Source organism: Pantherophis guttatus, chromosome 3 (assembly GCF_059756535.1).
Source record: "Pantherophis guttatus breed Tessera chromosome 3, ASM5975653v1, whole genome shotgun sequence".
In the NCBI taxonomy this organism is placed as follows: domain Eukaryota; kingdom Metazoa; phylum Chordata; class Lepidosauria; order Squamata; family Colubridae; genus Pantherophis; species Pantherophis guttatus.
In genome coordinates, this window is record NC_142065.1 from 122,036,487 (window position 1) to 122,058,204 (window position 21,718).

Below are 21,718 nucleotides of genomic sequence, written 5' to 3' on the forward strand. Positions count from 1 at the left end.
TAAACTATATATTTTGGACTTGGACATACCTGGCTTGATCCAATCTATGCTCATATGAATTAAATAATAAAAAGCAATTTTAATTTATTTCAAGCAAATTGAAAGGTGTACTTTTATGCATATTAGATTTTATCAATCATAAGCATTAAAATATCGGACAAGTAAAAAATATCCACTTTATTTAAATCAAAGGACTTTCTTTGGCACTATACAGAAGGCTCATTTTAAATATAATAGTTCTGTTTAATTCATCTTAATCTTGTCAGTATTTTTCCTTTATATATCTTTGGGAAAAAGTACAATTAAAAACCCAAATACCTGAATCAGTAGGCTGATTAAAACTTAAAATGTCTGAAAGCAATGATCGGAGACTATGCTGATGAAATACTATTAGAGTGATTACGGTAATTAGTACATTTATAAAATCTTGGGACTAAGCACAGAAGTTCTGTCTTGTGAACATGTGTAGTTATTCTTCTGGCATTTGTACCTGGTATATTTTAAAAATGGCAAAAATAGTTTTAAAACAGATTTATATCTCTTTGGAATATACAAGCCTTCAAAGTAGGGGTGTGTGTGTTTAATTTTAAAGAATACAGTTACAAGTAGTCCTCACTTAACAACCACAATTGGGACCACAGCCAGAATTACTACACAAAACATCATATCACTGTGACAAGTTTATGTCCTCACTTCTGCTTTGGTCATTAAGCAAATCACCGCAATCATTAAGAGAATCGTCATATGACTGGAATTTAATGCTTTTACTTCCACATTCTCCATGAACTCTGTTATAAGCCAATTAGAAAACATAGAAATGCTGATGACATGAATGTGCACCAGTTGCAAAGCACCTGAATAGCACTTGATCACAGGATGCTGCAACAATTATAAATGCAAGGATTGGTCACAAAACTGGTTTTTAAAAATATAATCATAACTTTAAATGGTTGTTTAAAGAGGCATTCAGTAAGTAAAAATTACCTGTATATATGGCATTAAGATGTCATACAGTATTTTTACATACTGATGATGTTCAGGTAATCCTTGAGGTATGACAAGCCATTTAATGAACATTCAAAATTAGAACTCCCCCCCTCAAAAAGCTACATATGAACAGTTATGATGGCTACATATGATAGTTATGATGGTTGCAGTGGGCCTGAGGTTTTTCACCATTACGATCAACCACAAGGTTGCTGCAGTCCCCTCCCACCTCACTCCCCCCATCCCATCCTGCTGGAACCCTGCAGCACTTAGGCCTCCTCCCCACATGCCCATCATGCACCACACTTACCTTCTGAAGTTTTCCAGAGCTTATGTTGTACAAGGAGGGCAGGCCATATGTCCCAAGGCTATGTTGCAGTGACCCAAATATGGCCGCCATTTTGTCCTGCTTGCTTCTGGGCAGGAACAAAATGGCAACTACCATAGAAATTGCTTCATTTTGCTGCCTTAGAGAGGTCTAATGCCACAGAAGCTTCTAAATGATGCAAAAAGCTTCTGCAGCACTGTGCAGATCTTGTTAAGATAGCAGAACAAAATTAATTGTCCCTGGGCTGTGCAACAGCAACATGAATGTGGCCACCATTTTGTCCCACCAGTTTGTGGCAGGGGACAATGGCACCTGCCAGACAAGCTGCTTCATTCTGCTACCTTAGAGAGGTTACACAGTACTACAGAATCTATACAGGGCTTGTTAAGGCAACAAAATGAAGCAGAAGCAACCTAAATGGGGCTGCCATTTTGTTTGCGGGACAAAACAGGGACCACTTTTGGAACTGTGCCATGCAGCCATGCAAAGAAGAAAATCACCCCTGCATTCAGAAAGGACTTGGTGTTCTTCAGAAGGTTAGGAAGGAGAAGGGTGTTTTGCCTGGTGGGATGGGAATCAGATCTGAGGCCTGGGAGGATCCAGTGGGAACGGGGAAAAGCCTGTTGAGACCCAAGGCATGAGAAGTGGAGCATGGGACATCTCAGGGATGGGGGCAGGGGCGGTTTCAAAACCCATCACTACCAGTTTTCTGGTGGGGGCGCGCACACTCATGAGCACGTGCAACGCTTCTGCGCATGTGCAGAAGCATCCGGGCGGGTGAGCGGAGCCTTCTGCCACTACTGGTTTGCCTGATCCAGGGTGAACTAGTAGCAACCCACCACTGGATGGGGAGAAGGGCTTGAGAGGGCTAGGACAGGAGGCCTGAGTCTATACTATGGTATCTACTTAACAACCCACATGTTCGTTTTACATTTCATTGGGGAGAGCAGGGATAGGGGGATGTTAGGTAACATGTTTCACCTAACAATTGCTGGGATGGGACCATAAGGAGCAGGCTTCATTACAGTCATATCTGGAGGACTACCTGTACCTTGTGATAATATTTTCTGCTGGTGCAATGGTGAAAATTTCAATATAATACCATTATTACATTCATAGTAACAATAAATTGTCATGTTCTGTTTAATCTTGGTGTGGCTGTTTCAGAAATTAAAGGTATTCCACTTACTCTGCTAAAAACAATGTTTTTTCTTTGTTAACTTTATAGCCTGATTGCCATCTTCATCTTCATCTGCGCTGGCCAGATAATCCATATGTGTCAGGAATGGTTCATACTAAGGATACAGCTCCAGGACTCATAATGGGGGCAGGTAAAAAAAAAAAAGAAATCTTAATATTTTGCTTTTGATGTTTTTCAGTCAAAAAGATATATAATAATGCAACTTTGTCTCAAATTGCCTATCTCTAACAGCTATTGGTTTCAGTTCCATCCTATCTGCTTGTTTCTGTTGTGTACAAAATCAAATCCACAGAGAGAAATAACCGGCAACAGAGTTTTCACTCTTTTTTTGTCTTTACCTTTTTCTATAGATATTGCTATAACAGATGCTATCACCATAATCTTATTTCTGACCTGTGTGGGAAATGCAGTGAGAGCTATGTATAATAGATAGAAAGGAAATATTTGAGGAAGCCAATTAGTGGTATCTGAAATACTGTATTCCCCTCTCTTTCTCATAATATGTTCAGGCCGTTGCCTTCTGAAAGGGTCTCTAGCAAAGTCAGAGGGTTCCTGACACTTTATGAAGCTTCTTGAACTTCCCTTCTCATTTAAGAGCTGAAGGGACAAAGTATCATTCCAATTGCATAGGAGTTAAATTGAGGATAAGGAGGGGCTGTCATTTGAGATGGAAATTGAACTGAGTAAAGAAAAAACAGGTGGCCAAAATTGGCAATAATAGCCGGAAACATTCTCTATGTTATATTTCATACTACAGGTAATCTTGTTTAATGACCACTTGTTCAGTAACTATTCAAAGTTACAATGGTGCTGAACTTTCACTGTCCAATCCAATTTAGATTCACTAGTTATTCTTTCTCTGGAATGAAACCAACAGTATATCTTGACCAACCACTAGAGTTAGGATCATATTAGGCATTTAAGCCGTCAGTCATCACCTCCATTTCCAAGTTTATTCATCTCAGAATCCTCTTGAATGAGTTTTAAAAGGTTTTACTGCCTATCTGCGCCCTCCTTTTTATGTGAGAACTAAGATTATCTAAACTAAATCCCTACTCTTAGCCCCTTATTAGCAAAGCAAGTATAAATTGTTTTGTCTGAGTGTCTGCATGGGAACATAATAACATGAAGGGCTAGCAAGTTATTAGTAAGCTACAATTCATACTAGATAATAACACTGTACTTTCTCAAGCGCTGGGTGGCAGACCTGAAATAATATGCAGACAGCCATCTAACCTGAAGCAAATTCTCATAAGAAACAAGAAACAACAGAATTGTTGTTATCATAGGCTTTAACAAGCACATACACAAAATTAGAAGCACTTTTGCAGATGTTTTAATGTGATACATGCCAGCAATGTTCCTCTGGATACTCACAGGACAAACAGGACAACTTTGTGTAAAAAAATATATGGTCACAAGTTTGAAATTAGGATTCCAAATAAAACAAAGTAATATCTGAGCATTTCAATCTCGCAGGAGATCTCAAAAGTTTTTGGAAAACAGAACCAGTGAGCAAGAAATAGTTGAACTCACATCAAAATGTTCCAGGCGATCTCGGATTTCGACAAGCACAATAGGTTTTTAACACATTATAATTGTTAATTGTTGAGGAACTTGCACTCTGTCTCACATGTAAACTGCATCTGTACAGTATAACCAACCTCTCTCTCTCTCCTCTTTTCTTTCCCATTTCATCACAGTTTAAATCCTACATCAGTCTAGTCATGCTGTTCATCTGATGAAGTGAGCTGCAGCTCATGGATTCCTTGACTTTTAATAAAAATTGTTAGTCAGAAAAGATGGTATCAAACATCTCTATTTTTACCACCGTAGGTTAACATAGCTCTCCTTCAACAATGACTCCTCATCTTTTCTAGTAGCCTGATTTCTTTGCATACCTTGACTTGCAGTCAAAAAGACAAAACATTGAAATAAATCTGCAAAGGGGGATCAGAACCTGCACAGATAGGGTGGTAGAGAGACTTTCATTCTATTTGTGCCTTTGTGCATCATTTGTGCCTTTGTGCAGGGCAGGTCAGCCATGGCACATGGTCCTAGACCCTAGAGAAGACCTTTAGCTGTTTATCTCCAAGTTCAGCAGCATTTAGTCATTCCAGAGTAACAGCTGTTATGAAGAATATGAGAAAGCAGTTGGATTTTTTTTTTCTTTTGGGTCTGGAGAAGAAGGGGGAGTGAAGAAATTGATTCAAATACCGAGAAATAAAATCAGATCAGAAAAATAAACAGAAGCAGTTTTTTCAACTAATGCGTGTCACATCAAAGATGTGACAGGTGGCTGAAACAGTAGGAACGTAAAGCAGTGAATCCAAAGCACTTGCAAGCAAGTTGCAAGGTAGTTTTGATCTATGTACCTTAGAGGATATCCCAGCCATATCAGAATAAATAGAATTAGTAATTTCTGATAGTTTTGGTGGTGTTGAAGATTCTGATGACAGAAAAAAATCACAGTAGACTAAGTCCTGATATGTACTATAACACAATGGTGAGTCTAGTGAAGGTATTAGCGATGCCTATTTCTTTGGGTACTCATAATATGGCAGAGCACATAAGCATAGAACTTAGGAACTTCTTGAAATGTGGTTATGTTAGGGTTAGTCATTAACCAGCCATGAAGTTTACATACTGTCTTGGAAAAGTAGCATCACTCAATTTAATTTATGTAGTGTGGTTGTATTAGTGTGTTAGATTAAAGTAAAATATCTTTATATGTCCTGCTTTTAAGTTATTGGATAAAAATGTGGGATAAGGATAAAGGATAAATACTATAAACCAGGGGTGTCAAACTGGTGGCCCGCGGGCTGGATGCATCACACACAGGCCACTCCCACCGTAGCTCTACAAAGGCAAAAAATGTGACGCAATCAAGTTTGACACCCGTGCTATAAATTAGAAACATTGATATGTAACCCTATTGTTAGGGGCTATCTATCATTAGTGCCGCTGAGAACAAGTCCCACATTATTCTTTGGTGGGGGTTATTATTGGGCCAATTGTGGCTTTAGGATAGTCTTCTCCAATTTGACAGCCTCCAAGCTGTGCGTGGAGCTTCAATTTCCTTAATTCTGGAAGTAGCTGGATGGCAGGTCTAAAATAGAAGCTGCCTTAGGGATTCTCTTTTTCCCTGCAAGTAGAAGGGGTTTTTCAGCCATAAGGGAGGGTGGAGAATTGGAGTCTTTGTAGAAGTAACTGCAGTAAGCATTTAAAATACTTTAGTAATTTTACTATTATTATTATACTTTTATTCTCAGGAAATCTGGGTGCCCAGCTTGTGGAATACAAGGAAGAAATGTATATAACATCTGACTGTGGTAGAACATGGAGACAGGTATTGAAATGATCTAATGGTTTGTTCATTTTACTTCTTTTTATATTTATTTATTTTATTGTTTGTTTATTAATAAAGGTGGGATACAAATAAATAAAAAATAAATATTAATATAAAATTACACAATCTCACAAACCATAACTATATTCTGATTCAGTGAAAAGAAAATATATAGAAAATAAGCTTTTCAATAACTCATTCAAGCTGAATGAAAGGCCTCATGTGTGAATTCTAATATGACCAAGCTATTCATTATCAATAGATGGGGCTTTAATGATGATCTAAATCAACTCTACAAACAGAAAGAATGAGTGAGTTATTGTTTATTAGCAATCATCTTGCCACAATGCTGTGCCCAGTAGAATATGTTTTTGTATACATCAAGAACTAGATTAGATTAAGGAAAATATATTTTATTAGTACTGGGATTTTTTTCTTGAAGGCTTGATGACATAATCACTTTATGAACATTTAGTTAATTGCAGTCTAGGTCTAAGCATATTTACACAAAATTAATTCCTTTTGCATTTAATAAATATGTGGAGGACTATAGCCTTGGGAAAGCACAGCGAGCCTTTATTTTTTAATTATGGTATAACTTATTTCTTTCTTGAATGATATTTTAGATGAATGTATTCTCACATTATCACTTGGGATACTTATGTCATATTATCTTTCACCTTTACATACTTTCCCATCATCTGTGCTGTGTCTTTTACTATTTTCATAACCCAAAATACAGGTAGCCCTCGACTTGTGATCACAATTGAGCCCAAAATTTATGTTACTAAACGAGAAATTTTACAGCTTTTCTTGTCACATTTGTTAACTGAAACACTGTTGTTAAATTAGTAACATGGTTGTTAAATGAATCTTGCTTCCCAATTGACTTTGCTTGTCAGAAGGTTGCAAAAGGGGATCACATGACCCCCTGACATTGCAACTGTCATAAATGTTGTCAGTTGTCAAACATCAGAATATAAATCACGTGACCATGGGGATGTTGCAATAGTCATAAGTGTTAAAAATGGTTGTAAGTCACTTTTTTCCGTGCCGTTGTAGCAATAGCACTTAGACTTATATACTGCTTTACAGTGCTTTACAGCCCTCTCTAAGTGGTTTACAGAGTCAGCCTATTGCCCCCAACAATCTGGGTCCTCATTTTACCCACCTCGGAAGGATGGAAGACTGAGTCAACCTTGAGCCTGGTAGGATTTGAACTGCCAAATTGCAGTCAGCTGGCACTCAGCAGAGTAGCCTGCAGTACTGCACTCTAACCACTGTGCCACCAAGGCTCTTGTAACTTCAAATGGTCACTAAGTGAACTGTTGTAAGTTGAGGACTACCTGTATCTGATGTTAAAATTTTAATGAAATTTTCATTGTTTCCTAATCTCCATTGTTATTCCCCCCCTCATTTTCCTCATTCTGTTGTCACTCCAGTCTTTCCCAGATTTCAGTGTGTGACACCCTCCGCCCAGTACAATAAATCCCCTTTCCCCTCTTCCAATATTAGTCTATTTTTGATCCAATATGCTTATACAGTTTCCTTGAAAACTTAATTACTTTGTTATTTTTCCTTTCCTGGCCGTTAGGTTTTTGAAGAGGAGCATCATATCTTATATTTGGATCATGGTGGTGTGATTGTGGCCATCAAAGATACATCTATTCCTCTGAAAATACTCAAGTAATTCTACAGCAAACTTTCATTAGTCTACTGTATTTTCAGTACTAAAAATATTCTAACTGAAGTGGGTTTTTTTTTTCTCTAAGAGAGTTGTTTAGTAATTTAATATTTGCTCCATGTTTGCTAAAAGTCTATGGAGATTATCAGTCATCCAGGTCATGGTTGTCCCAAAGATGCTTTTTCAAGAGGCAAGAGCTGAAGAAGCTTCTTGGATGAGAAGCAAAACGTCTTCAAAGAAAAACCAGAAAGTTCAGTTGCCTTTTGAAAAAGCACCGTTGGGACTTCCATGTTTGCTAGTTATATTCATATATGTAATAAATACACTTATCCATGGAAATCAGGAAACAAAACATAGGTAAGGAGGTCATTCTCTCCCACCTCCCTCAGGCATCTATAAATAGCTATTTAGAACATAGAAAATAGAACAATAAGGTTAGAAGAGACCTTGGAGGTATTTTAGTTCAACCCTCTGCCCGTGGCAGATCCTATACCACTCCAGACTTTCATTGGGCTTGATGCGATAGATACACTTGATCATAGAAAGAATAACAAAAACAGAACAGAATAGAAGAGTTGGAAGGGAGGCTGAAGGTCCTCCAGTCCAGCCCCCCACCCAAACAGGAGACCCTATACCATTTCAGACAAATGGCTGTCCAGTCTCTTTTTAAATATCTCCATTGATGGAGCACCCTCAATTTCTTGAGGCAACCTCTTCCAGTGATTAATTGTTCTCACTGTCAGGAAGTTTCTCCTTAGTTCTAGATTGCTTCTTTCCTTGATTAGTTTCCATCCATTGCTTCTTGTCCTATCTTCAGGTTCTTTGAAAAATAGGTTGACCCCTCTTCTTTGTGGCAGCCCCTCAAATATTGGAACACTGCTATCATGTCACCCCTAATAAGTGGTGGGATTCAAGTAATTTAACAACCTGTTCTCTGCCCTAATGATTTCTTCCAACAAGCAGTTTGCCAAACTGCTCAGAAAGTTGACAACTGGTTCTCCCGAAGTGGTGCGAACTGGTTGAATCCCACCACTGCCACTAAACCTTCTTTTCATTAGACTAAACATACCCAATTTCTGCAACTATTCTTCATATGTTTTAGCCTCCAACCCAGTGGTGGGTTCCAACCGGTGTTACCAACGGTTCTATTCATGCACGTGCTTTGCGTGCTGAATGGACACTAAACGGATAGTATAAGTCGAGGGCTACCTGTATCTGTTTCAGATTTTGAGATAATCTCTTTTTACTACTACTTTAGTAGCAGAATTTTTTTTACAAAGGAAAGAATTCGAATATGTATACATGTAGCCTTTACTGATAATTGGGATTGGAATTTCAATCGCTAAACAATGTGGTCATAAAGTGTGAGTGTGTTGTTTAGTGACCGCAATCCCTGTAATCCTGGTTGCCATAATTAACTCAAACTCATAATTGTTAATCAAGGCAACTTCCTCTCAGCTTCTCATAACCAAGTATTTGGAGAAGCTGTCAGGAAGTCAAAAGTTCCACACCTGCAGACAGGTAAATGGCTGCTGGGTAGAGGAGAGAATGAAGGGGGGGTTTAGGGCATGAGAGTCGAGGAGGTGTGTGAGAGGCATAGTCTGTGAGGAAATGCTCAAGGATGGGAGAGAGGATCTGGGAGGGTGCAAGAGAGGTGCCACCAGGGTCAGGGAGGGTGCGCAAGGGTGAGAGTTTGCGGAGGGATATACAAGAGGCACTATGTGGGTTGGAGAGAGTTCATGTAGGTCAGGAATTGCAAGGGAGGCACAGAGGGGGTTGGAGAGAGTGTACTGGGATGCACAAGTGGCCAGTGTGGCAGAAGTGCAGATGATCTGGGGGAGGGTGCAAGTGTGGGAGAGATATCCCAGCAACAGTGAAGGTTACAAATAGTATTCATATGATTGTGGGGTGCTTGTAAGTGTGAACAGGTTGTCAAACTCCTAGATTGCAATCACACAATTGCAGAATTGCTGGAATACCAGAACTTCAAAGACTGGTCCTAACCACCATTCATTCAGCATCAGCAGAACAGATAACAATAACAGAGTTGGAAAGGACCTTGGAGCTCATCTAGTCCAACCCCCTGCTCATGCAGGAGACCTATACTAGGGATTCGAATTTTGAAGGGTCACTGGTCATAAGTCGAAGATTACCTGTAATGGTAATCTTTAAAATATCTGCTGTTTAACTACTTTGGACTTTGTGAATCCTATTAAATTATTTAAAGAAATGGTATTGATTATTTTACTACTTCCATTACAGATTCAGTGTAGATGAAGGTCAAACTTGGAGCACCCATAATTTTACAAGTATTTCTGTGTATGTGGATGGCCTACTTAGCGAACCTGGGGATGAGACTTTAGTCATGACGTAAGTATCTTTTATTGTATCAGCCCACCAACTACATGGAAAAAGTTTAAATGTCAACGATTAAAAGTGTTTAACTTAATGTAATGAAACAATTACCCAAGTAATTAGTTTAGGAACACATCCAAGGTCTTCATTTTTTGCTGGACATCTTTAAATGAAATGAAAGCAATTTAATGGATGATAATTAAATGGGAGAGTACATATTGGAAATACTTTTGTGATAATGTGGAGGCTTCAGGATTTAGTAGAAGAGTAAAAGGAATGCCTTAGATATAGAGATAATAGATAAATAAATGTCTGACTAAACATACATTACTTCAAAGCTAAACACAGATAAGCCAAACTTTCTGTTGTGAAGTCAAGTGATTATAAATGTTCAAGAAAGCAAAATCCTTGACTACCATATAGTCTCCATTGTTGATTACTACAGTCTCTTCTTTAGTTCTGTTATACCTAGGTACTGAGATATAGATATGCAGGGTCAGTTAATTGCTAATATTTAAAGTATGGTACAGAACAGCTTCATTATGAAAATAATTTGAAAATATAACATTTCATGTACTGAAGAGCTATGGTGGCACAGTGGTTAGATTGTAATATTGCAGACTAATTCTGCTGACTGATGACTGTCAGCATTTCAGCAGTTTGAGTCTTACCTGCTCAAGGTTGACTCAATCTTCCATCCTTCCAAGGTTGGTAAAATGAGGACCCAGATTGTTGGGGGCAATATGTAAACCATTTAAAGAGGGCTGTAAAGCACTGTGAAGTGGTATATATGTCTAAGTGCTGCTATTGCTACTGACTGCTTTTTCATTCAAAGTTACATTACCACTGAAGTTGCGGTTTTCTGTAGACCCATGATCACAATTTGGGCGCTTGGCAACCAACATACATTTACAATGGTTGCAACATCCATGATTGCTATTTATGATCTCAGCTGGCTTCCAACAAAGCAAAGTCAATGGGGAAACTGGTAGGAAGTCACAAGTCACAGTTATATGACACATATGATGCAGCCATAACTGACATTTTAAGTCAACATGGTTCACCTTACAATCACAGCCAATAGTGATTGAGTTGTTGGTCCCAACTGCAGTCGGTAATGAGAACTACCTGTATTTACCACAGCCAACCATAGCAGAAGGTATTCCTTATTATATTCTTGTGTTTCACTCCCAGTCTTTTAGTTGGGAACTCATTCGGATTTTTTTCTCTTTAGGGTATTTGGACACATCAGTTACCAATCAGACTGGGAGCTAGTGAAGATAGATTTCCGTCCATCTTTTTCCCGTGAATGCACTGATGAAGACTATGAATCATGGGACATGACAAATCTGCAGGTGCAACTACATAGGAAGAAATAACTATCATATTTAGTGACATTTGTTTCTGTAATACTAAAACATGTTTAGCATTATCTGTACTAACTGCACTAAGGCTGTGGTTCAGTTAAAGAGAAGTATAATTTGTCTAACTGAACTGGTTAACAAACCAACACATCAAACTGAGGACCCAGTTTGTGGGGGCAATAAGCTGACTTTGTATAAAATATACAAAAGTATGAAGGCTATTGCTTAACGCATTGTAAGCCGCCCTGAGTCTCCGGAGAAGGGCGGCATATAAATCAAATTAAAACAAAAAAACAAAAAAACCTAAAACTTAATTTTGAGTTAATATCTAAATTCTAAATGAAATATGATTTGTACAGACCTCAGTTTTCCTTATTCGAATAATCTGGAAATTTGTAGCATTGTTCCATTCTATCATAAACAAGAGACAGAGAGAAGGGAGAGTATGCAGGTCACACAGTTTACGTACGTGATACAATCTCAACTTTTGTTCCACTGAATGTAGCTTGGTTTCTAAATAGCCAGGCATAGGATTGTACTAAATCCATGGCTTACCAATTACAGATGAAACAGACTGCTGTGAGAGAACAACTTGATTTCTAGGACTACGTTCTGATTATTCCAGGAAATGCATACCCATAGAAGCCATCAAAAATAAACATTCTTGATTAATTAAAATCAAAAGTTATATATATATTAAAGGCATAACTTCCAATCTGAATTTATAGCTCAGATTTATTTAAGAAGGTTAATATGGCATGAGCTATCAGATAGCATTTTGATGCAAAGCAAAAAAGCAGGGGGGAAAGATGTTTCAGAATACAATATAGAGTACAGTGTTTCCAATTAAGTGAACATAAAATGAAAATTTTAGAGGTATGATTTGCTAAACTCAAAGTAAATAGTGTGAAAAGTATGCAAAAAACTATATTTCAGACTAGTATATTGCTCCTTATATTCTACAACAAAGGCTGTCTTCTAGCTCAGATATTTACAAAAACAGCAGTATGTCCTCCTTGATTCAACTTTTGGCTGAGTAAGTATGCATTGGTATTTTATTAAATGCAATAAACATGATACACATTAAACATCTTGTAGACTGGCTAAGATTTAATGATCTGGAGATAAAGTATTTATTATGGACTGAGTATGAATAGGTTTCAACAATCAATCTCTTAATTGCTTGTAATTGATGTTAGACCAGTTAAGATCAATGGATCAAGATATTTTTAAGATACAAAATTTAGGGACAATTTCTTTTTGCCATAGCAGGCAAAGAAATAGAGGTATGATTTGAGCAAAAGGCATACTTACATTTCAACTTGCTTAGTACAATCAAATTAATTGAAAATGAGGAAAGATGCCCTGTATCAAGTGTACCTTAGTATTGCTGCACTGGAAATAGCTCTGTGCAGATTTAGACAAGAATGTTTCTCTCTGGAAGTTGTACAGCCCAAGAATTGAACTTTTTGTCTTATGTTGCATGAGATCAGTCATTTTGTTTTAGCATTTAATTTGTTTCTCCTTTCCTTCACACACATGTGCCTATAAACATTGCTATATTTTCTATACTAAATATTAAGATGTGTTGTTAAGCTTGCTCACAATAGACATTGTGTGTTTATAACCAATATAAAAAATGGAAAAAAGGAAGAAGTTAAATTGTGTTGAAAAAGATCAGTTCATGCAATCTGCATGTGAAACACTTGTTAGATCTTATTCTTATACCTAAAATTCCGTTGACAATTTGTCAGAGTTTGTTGCAAAAATCAAATCCAGAAAGCACACACAGGCAGACTGATGCAGCAGGATTCATTAACTTTTTTATATACATAATAAAACATGAAGTAAATTTACAGTACCAATAACAGATTGCTTGTAACTGCTACACAAGCAAAACACAAGGTGGGAGAGAACAGTTAGTTTCATTTCAGCAGAGCAGACTAGTTTCAGTTTCTCTGCACAGACTCAGAAGCTGCAGACTAAGACACGTCCTGGCTCCAGTCAGCTCCCAAACAGCCCTCATCAGCTGACTTAGTTGCTATGTCTATACATTGTCTGACTTTGTTACCATGTCCTATTACAGTTGATGAATATACTCTGACACAATTCTTACCGGATACTGAAAATTAGTCCAAGAATTGGGTTACAAATAAATAAATAACTTTATCTAGCAGCTATGACAATTAACCTTTAATATTCAGGGTGACCGTTGCATAATGGGCCAGCAGAGAACCTTTCGAAGGAGGAAGAATTCATCATGGTGTATTAAAGGAAAAAACTTTATGTCAGCACTTTCTTCCAAAGTTTGTGAATGTAGTTCTTCTGATTTCTTATGGTAAGTTTTTCTCTCTTCCTGTCTCCTCAAGTGGCTGAGTTGTTAATGTTATGTATAGACATATTGAAAAATCCATACAGGTACTCCTTGATTTATGACTATAATTGAGCCTGACAATTACGGTCATAAATCGTGATGGTCATAAAGTGGGTCACAAACAATTTGCCCATTTTTATTATCTTTATTATGGCAGTCATTAAGCAAATCCCTTGTTCAGTATAGGCATGGTTTTGCAAGAAACCAGAAGAAGATGCCAGTTTCTGCCAAAAGCATCGTATATCATGGCCACTGGGTACAGCAAACAGCTGTAAATGTAGGCCGGTTGCTGAGTGCCCAGAATGCAGTCACATGACTGCAGGGGAGAGTTGACATCAGAACTTCAAATCTGGGTTGCAAGTCCCTTTGGGGAAGGTCTGTTGCAACTTCGAACAGTTGCTAAGTAAGTCAAAACTACCTTTATTAACAGAAATTATGGTTTTTATTTGTTTGGAAGAGAACAGTTATCTTCACAAAAAACAAAGGGACAATATAGCCAACATTTCGTTTATTTTATGACAGTACCAAAACAATCGGTATGACAGTTCACAAATAGATAATAAAGAATGCAAAAAAAAAACCTTCAGTAGAATAACAATGAAATTTTTTATCAATAAACACTAATTTGTTCCACCAATAAATAACCAGGTTGAGCCAGGGGAATATTTTTCAGATGGAAATTATTGTGAAGTCATTATTGAAAATGATGACTTGGGGACTTGTCCTCCTTACTTCTTAAAGGTGGCAAAACCAGAAACCACATTTGGAGATATCAATCTGCATGAATAGATGGGATTATCTACCCCAAAGCTATTATATCAGCTAAATGTTTAGGTTTTAAAGGTTAAAACAGTAGAAAGTGGATTACCCAGGAATTGCACTTTGTGTGTCTCTATTTGCAAAGTATAGATCTGTCATTTTGAATTGTGCTTGGAGATGAAGTTTTAAGAAATACAGATAGAATTATCTTGGAGTTTGTTTGTTTATTAAATTTATTTGCCACCCATTTGTATCAAAACAACTCTTGGCAGAGTATACTGAATGCATATGGTATTTTCTCTTCTATTTCAGCAATACAGCATTCTTTTATTAGATTTAATACAACTGAAAAAGTCCTATTCAGTTAAACATATATTCAGTTTTAAAGATGGGCAATATCTAGAGAAAACGATCCATATAACTTGAATCATGTCAGTGCCTTTATAATAAGATTCTGCCTTCTCTGAAATAGACTTGTGAACGATGAAGGAACTATGTGTCTGCCAGCACAGCTGCTGGTAGCAGATTTATTACAGGTGGCCACCAAGGCTGGTTGCCAGAACCATCTGCTCCCCTTGAGTCTGCTCTTTGGAGACAGCCTGAGGAACTTTGTTTCAAGAGGGATTTTCTGTCTGTGCTAGACATTCTTTTCTTCCTTTGAATCTAAGCTGGTTATCACAGCAGTCCATAACAAAAGAAGGCAGGGTGGAAATTAAGACCTATTTTCCTTCCAACTGCCGATATGCTCTCCAATCTTGTGGAATGTTCTAGCCTCCCAGAAAGATTGTGTTCCTTTGTAAATAAAATTGACTAAAGGATTGTACACTTATTCCTCATTTTTCATGCGAAGAGAATAAACCTGGTTTTTGTAATGGGGACTTGTTGCTGCTAATTAGAGTGCTAATGAGCACCTGCTGAACTCAGCTGTCAAAACTATAAATACACTCCTAGAAAGTCAGTTTCTTGGCCAATATGACAAAAGCTATGGAACCCAAAAGATCTGGGTAAAATATGCCAACCCAAAAGGATACAAACTGTTTCAGCTGTAATTCATACAGTTATATGTGCAATAAAAATCTATTTGTTATTATTATTCTTTAGCGATTATGGATTTGAACTTTCACTGTCAAAATCAGAGCCTGGGATGTGCTTTGCTGACTTTTGGTTTAACCCTAAAGCCCCTCCTGAAGACTGTATCACAGGGCAGTCCTATAAAAGTAGCACAGGGTAAGTAAGTGAATATTTTGTTTGGGAAATAGCTCTCTTATTTTCCTTTCTGCCGTGTATCAGTCTCCTTTACAAATTGCTAATGTGATAGAGATAAAAACTATTATTTATTTCTAATAAAATATTTTGGGTTTTGAACAAAAATTGATGTGGAAAGTTTCTGCATACTATTTTGCCTTGATGAATGCTCCTTAATATTTAGAGATACATTACCTCTGGAGAGTTCTGTTAGCCACCAAGTTGGTGTCACTGAAGCTGCTTTTCTGAAAGATAGCTAACATTATCAGCAGGGATGCAGTTACTTTTCCTTTCTGGTGTATTTGGCAGCACACAATCATATTAAGTAAGTCAAGGATTGCTATTTTGAGAAATGTAGGGTTTCTATCTGCTTTCTACATTGGCAAGGCTCTAGTACATGGGTGCCTCTTTCTTCACTATCCAGTCAATCCACTTTGGAATTGTAGCCGGCCTTTTGGGCAGTTTGAATAACAAGTTCGGACCGTGCCAAGTCTTCACGGGGTCTTGTATTTTTAATTATTATACACCTCCATTTTTTTTAATCTTTGAAGGAATCACTGGGCAGTATACCAACTTATTATGATTAAATAATTATACACAAAAATATGGTTGGTTGAGAATTCCTTACAATTGCCCTGGTACTGTTTTCTTTTTAAAATTGCCCCTATCCTGCTTCTGTAGGTAATCTTACAGGTACACAGAAATATGTAACTTTATATGTTTATCCTATCATTTCTTCTGGGGTAAAAAAAGGAGTGCGAAATAGCAAGCTAAAGAAATGAAAGGCATGAGTGTTGTGGAATGATGAGACCAAACAACATTCCTGGGTCAGCCAGAGACAGTTTTTTTTATTTATTTATTTATTTATTTATTTATTTATTTATTTATTTATTTATTTATTTGTTTGTTTATTTATTTTTCAATTTATATACTGCCCTTCTCCCTAAGGACTCAGGGCGGTGCACAGCCAGAATTAAGAACATAAACTACAAATATTAAGAACAATTAAAATATATATAAATTTGGCCCAAAAATTTAAAAATCACAAACCAATTAAAACATTTAAAAAATTTAAAAATTTCTTCTTAAGCCAGCCCGGCTTGCTGGAAAAAGTGGGTTTTAAGGGCACGGCGGAAGGCACTGAGGTCTTGGATTCTCCTTATCTCTGGGGGCAACTGATTCCAGAGGGTAGGTGCCCCCACAGAGAAAGCTGTGACCCTGGGGGTCACCAGCTTACATTGCGCAAGGTTCAGAGCAAGTTTTGTACCTGAAGCTTTGAACAAAGAAAGAACTCTGATACAACTGGTTTTATACATTTCTAAGACAAAGGATTCAGTGAGATCATACATTTTCCATATATGGTCAACATGAGATCATACATCCGATTTTCCCTATATGTTACATACATTGGATAATATGTTCATCTAATTACTTAAACCATTAATTTTAGTTTATAAAATTATCTTAGCCACACAACTTTTCTTAAGTGCTTGTAGTTGTTAATGGGAGAGTTACTGCTGTCCTTGGGTAAGTTTATTGGATTAAGTAACTTTTTGTAACATATATGTCTTTGTGTCATTCATAGTGAGGTCACTCAGAGGTTTTCCATATGGCTGTCCTTCCGTGACATCTAGGTCTCAGAAGATATATTACCACTTAATGAGGTTTAACTGTTTGTTAATGTAATTTCCAACAAGCACTTTCCTCTCTTATAATAATGTGAATAGAAAGGTCCTCTCAGAGTTCATGTATCTAAGCACGTCTTCCCCTTATAATGATGTGAATAGAGAGGGTCCCCCAGAGCCCATATATCTGACTCTGTATGATTCCTATTTTATTCACATTATTTCTTTTATCTACATTATGAGAAAATAAAAAGGAAAGGAAATATAGCACATACCAACAGTATTCACATGTATCTCCCTATGCTTTCTATCCTTGTTTCCAATATGTCCATATATTGCTTTATACTTGGCTGCTGTTCTTTCAAGTTCTCACCTCTCTCTCTTTTTAGCTTCTCATCAATTATATAATTGTTACTTATTTATGTAGTCTACTGAAGTAATTTTTCTCTGGATTGCATTCATCTGAAATTTTGCACATTTTTCTCAAAACTATCTCTGATCCTTTCATTATCACTATTACTGGAGCAAAACATATCACTATCACCAGCCTATGGATTTCAACTTTCATATGCAAACCACACAACAACATAGGTGACACTATGCATTGTGACTTTGGTTAAATCAAGGCTTTCTCATAGTGCTTCTTAATAATGTAAATAAGGTATAGACTAGTTGATCAGCCTTACTCCCATACAACATTCAGCCTTTCCTGTCAATATTAAAAACAGTATCAAATATTTACCATATTTTGGCCACATTGCTACCAAGCCCATCAAAATCCAATTTTAGCTGAAGCATTTTAATGTTATTTTTATGGAAACTAGAATCTCTAGTGTAGAGATTGCAATCCAGCATGTTATAGCTTGCATCCTTGCAGCTAGGAGCTGTATGTATACTGACAGCTTGCTGCTTCTACTTTTGTCCTAAGTATGTTGTGTGAACATATAGGGTTGAATCCAAATTAAGACTTTGCTCTAGGGTATGAGTATAACCTTTTCTGTATCTGTTGATCAGTTCTGTCCCTCCCTCCATTTACTTCTTCCTACAGATACCGTAAAGTTATATCTAATATATGTAAAGGAGGTGTGGATTTACAGAAAAATTCTTCTCAGCATGTGTGTCCACTAATTGCTCCCAAAGGATTGCAGATCAGCATTAAAGGAGAAAACCTAGCCATTAAGCCAGGAGAATATGTCACCTTTATTGTCAAACAAAATCAGGTATTACTGGAATTTCTCACCTATGGAAATCAGAAAAAATGTAATTGTCCTTTAAACCTGAAAATAGGGTTGCACTAGAATTTGTCCTGCAATGTATTTTGTTTTCCTTTCTCTGCTGACTTATCATTCTCTTTATTTGAAGGTAAAAACTTTAGTAGCCTCCTTCTCTTACTTCATATTTTTTCCCCAATGTTCCTATAGGAGACACCTCTTTTCCCCCCCGCATTGATACAAAAAAAGGGAGATGGGAGCTATATTTATAGTCTGTTACTATCTGGCAAGTTAGCATGACAGTGGTGTATATTAGTATGAAGATAAAGTGGTTGGCTTGGCAGCAGGAGGTAGTATGTGAGTCACTGAGGGCTTTCTTCCTTTCCTAGGAATGAACTAATTGAGAAATAACTGGAGGTAGTGTCAGTAATCAAGAAACTTCCTCTAGCAGGAAATGGCTAAACCGCAGAACAGTTAGAGCCTAAATTTAAATTAATTATTAGTGAAGAGGATTTTAATCACTTCCTTTTCCCAGAAAGCAGGAGTATATCTTACTTGTGTATAAAACAGAATGTCTTCAGTGTCCTTTTGTTTCTGTTTTGCTGGTGAAGAGGCATGGGAGTTTTACAGTAAGTTTCAGCTTACACAGAGGCAATTAAGCGAAAACTGCAAATAATAATAAACATGTTTGCCACATATTTTGTTGCTAGGAAAAGCATTGTTTGTGAGATACATATGTTTTTTTTTTGTTTTGTTTTTTTAAAATTTGATTTATATGCCGCCCTTCTCCAGAGACTCAGGGCGGCTTACAATGCGTTAAGCAATAGCCTTCATACTTTTGTATATTTATACAAAGTCAGCTTATTGCCCCCACAAACTGGGTCCTCAATTTACCTACTTTAGAAAGGATGGAAGGCTGAGTCAACCTTGAGTCTGGTGAGATTCAAACTAACAGTAATTGCAGACAGCTGGTGTTAATCACAATGCTATCAGTCTGCTGAGCCACCAGGCCCAAGTTTTTCCCAGAATTTAAGGAGTATTAGACACTGATGAGTTGTTATGGTGAATTTGGTATTGTTTATAAAGGACAGGATTGTGTGCAGTGTATGCACATGTAGAGATTGTTGATAGTGTTACTTCATCTTAAATAAAATAGTAGATATTTTATAGAGAAGAAGTTGCTTTGATATCTCATGAAAATTTGGGATGCCTTCAAAAGCAGATCTGCAAATCTTTGACTAAATGAACGGATAGTAAGATTCTAGTAGAAGTGACTGGTAATAGGTTTACATACATTCTCATGCCCAAAGAAATTGTTCAATTCAACTATATGGCAGGATGAGAATTCACTATAGTACGTAGCAAGCTAAACAACTGAAGAGCAGATACCTACATGAACAATTCAGGCAGAATGTGTATCTTGTAACAATCATTTGTTACAAGATCCTGCACAACATGATAGGGTGAGAAAGGAAGCAACAAAATTCAGGACCAACCACATGGCATACTGTGCCATACATCAAAAACATTTTGGAAGCAGTAGAACACAGCTTCCAAGTTCTGCAAGCGGGCATCATACGTTGCCCAGAGGCTACCATACGAGGACACATTATGCATTGTAAAGATCGCTTAGAGGTGGGAGATACTTCTAATGGATTTTACTGGAACCCCTGCATGGATTGCTCCTGTGATTATGTAGGACAGACATGGAGAAAGCTAACCACCAGATTACAAGAACACAAGTGAGCAGTCAGATAAGGAGACCCAAACTCACTGGTAACCTCACATTGCAATCAACAAGGACATACATTCAATTTTGCAGCTACTCAGTTTGTTAGATGAGCAAGCACAAAAACAGCCTGGAAACTGATTGAAGCCTGAGAAACAGGTCTCTCTGTCAGTCAATGGGAGTGCTGATTTGCCACCAGCTTATCAGGTAATTAGGAGGTGAGGACTTGGCAGCACAGGGAAACAACAGCCAAAGACTTAATAGCCAGCCATCAACAGCCCAATCAACAATTAAAAACCTGCACAAAAGAGACACCATATAAATACCACATACAGAATAGCCCAAAGCACACACTTTGCCAGAGAGAAGTTCCCTGAGGATGGCCTCCAGCACAAGTCCTAAAGCTTGGAAGACTAAACCTCTGGTTGCAGTGACCAACTCTGATTGGATCCTGAAAATTGTTCAACATTTGGCACTCTGTGTAACACATGCTCTGGCCAAAAACTTTTGCAAAAGTGTGTGCAATCAAATCAGTCTCAGTCAGCAGATTGAGTTGATATAGGTTTTAAAGCCAATTTCTTCCTTAGTGAATGCCAAAATCACTGCCAAGCTTGGTAAGAAGGGAACCTGATAGTGTTTGATGGGGCACATATTGAACCAGAAAGAATGGCTACAGCCTGATGCAAACTAAGCATGCAAGAAGCTGATTTGGATGCTTATGTTATTATCTTTAATACTATCAATTAAGAGTTTATTATTGAATTTAAATGGTCTAAGCATGGAGATATATATATAGGTCACAGACAAGGCAGCAAATTGCAAAGCTGACAGGTTAACATCATCCCCCACTGATAAGCAAGCTAGGAAGGAGAAAACAGCAGGAATCAAACCTCCAACATCCAGCATGACGACAACAAAAATAACACAGCTGATTACAAGTGGGAGACGGCTGGAAGGGCCTATAACACACACAAGGGCTAAATTGATTAATGGCATATAAAGGCAGAATCTCTGTAATGCTAGTTTAATACTCTGATGATGTCAGCAGATGGCTGAGAAAAGCTTAGTAAAATAAAATTTTAATTCTTTTAAAATTTTAAAATCTTAAATTCCGGAGTTCGCAGTATGTCTGCTTCTTTTTTTACTAATATACCTGGAACTCGTATTTTTAGAATAGTTTGTAATATACACACACACACACACACACACACACACACACACACACACACACAAAAATACACACACACACACACACACACACACACAAAGTCAAGAACAACATCACAAATAAAAATTTCGTTTAGACAACCAGTCTATGTTACTTTTCTTTTTCTACGCTCACCCTCCCTATTTTAAATGATTCAGTTCCAGCTGAGATACCATGAATTTTAAAATACTTTTAATAGAACTTTGAGAAAGTCTGTTTATGATGTACCAGAGACAGCAATCAGTTCAGTGGATTTTTAACACTTAGCTTCAGAGCTGCCAGTATTGATACATAGCTTGA

General features: G+C 37.3%; 1 protein-coding gene across 2 annotated transcripts in view; it reads left to right on the top strand.

Annotated features, from left to right (window-relative positions):
• SORCS2 (sortilin related VPS10 domain containing receptor 2) overlaps window positions 1–21,718 on the top strand; it is a 138,930-nt gene that overhangs the window by 87,470 nt on the left and 29,742 nt on the right. For both annotated transcript variants that reach the window (XM_034411719.3, XM_034411720.3), the window contains exons 11-18: window positions 2,544–2,646; window positions 5,789–5,865; window positions 7,460–7,551; window positions 9,812–9,919; window positions 11,139–11,259; window positions 13,473–13,606; window positions 15,503–15,628; window positions 18,320–18,491. In XM_034411719.3, coding sequence (XP_034267610.1) covers window positions 2,544–2,646; window positions 5,789–5,865; window positions 7,460–7,551; window positions 9,812–9,919; window positions 11,139–11,259; window positions 13,473–13,606; window positions 15,503–15,628; window positions 18,320–18,491 — 933 coding nt within the window. The remainder of the gene's footprint in view (window positions 1–2,543; window positions 2,647–5,788; window positions 5,866–7,459; window positions 7,552–9,811; window positions 9,920–11,138; window positions 11,260–13,472; window positions 13,607–15,502; window positions 15,629–18,319; window positions 18,492–21,718) is intronic.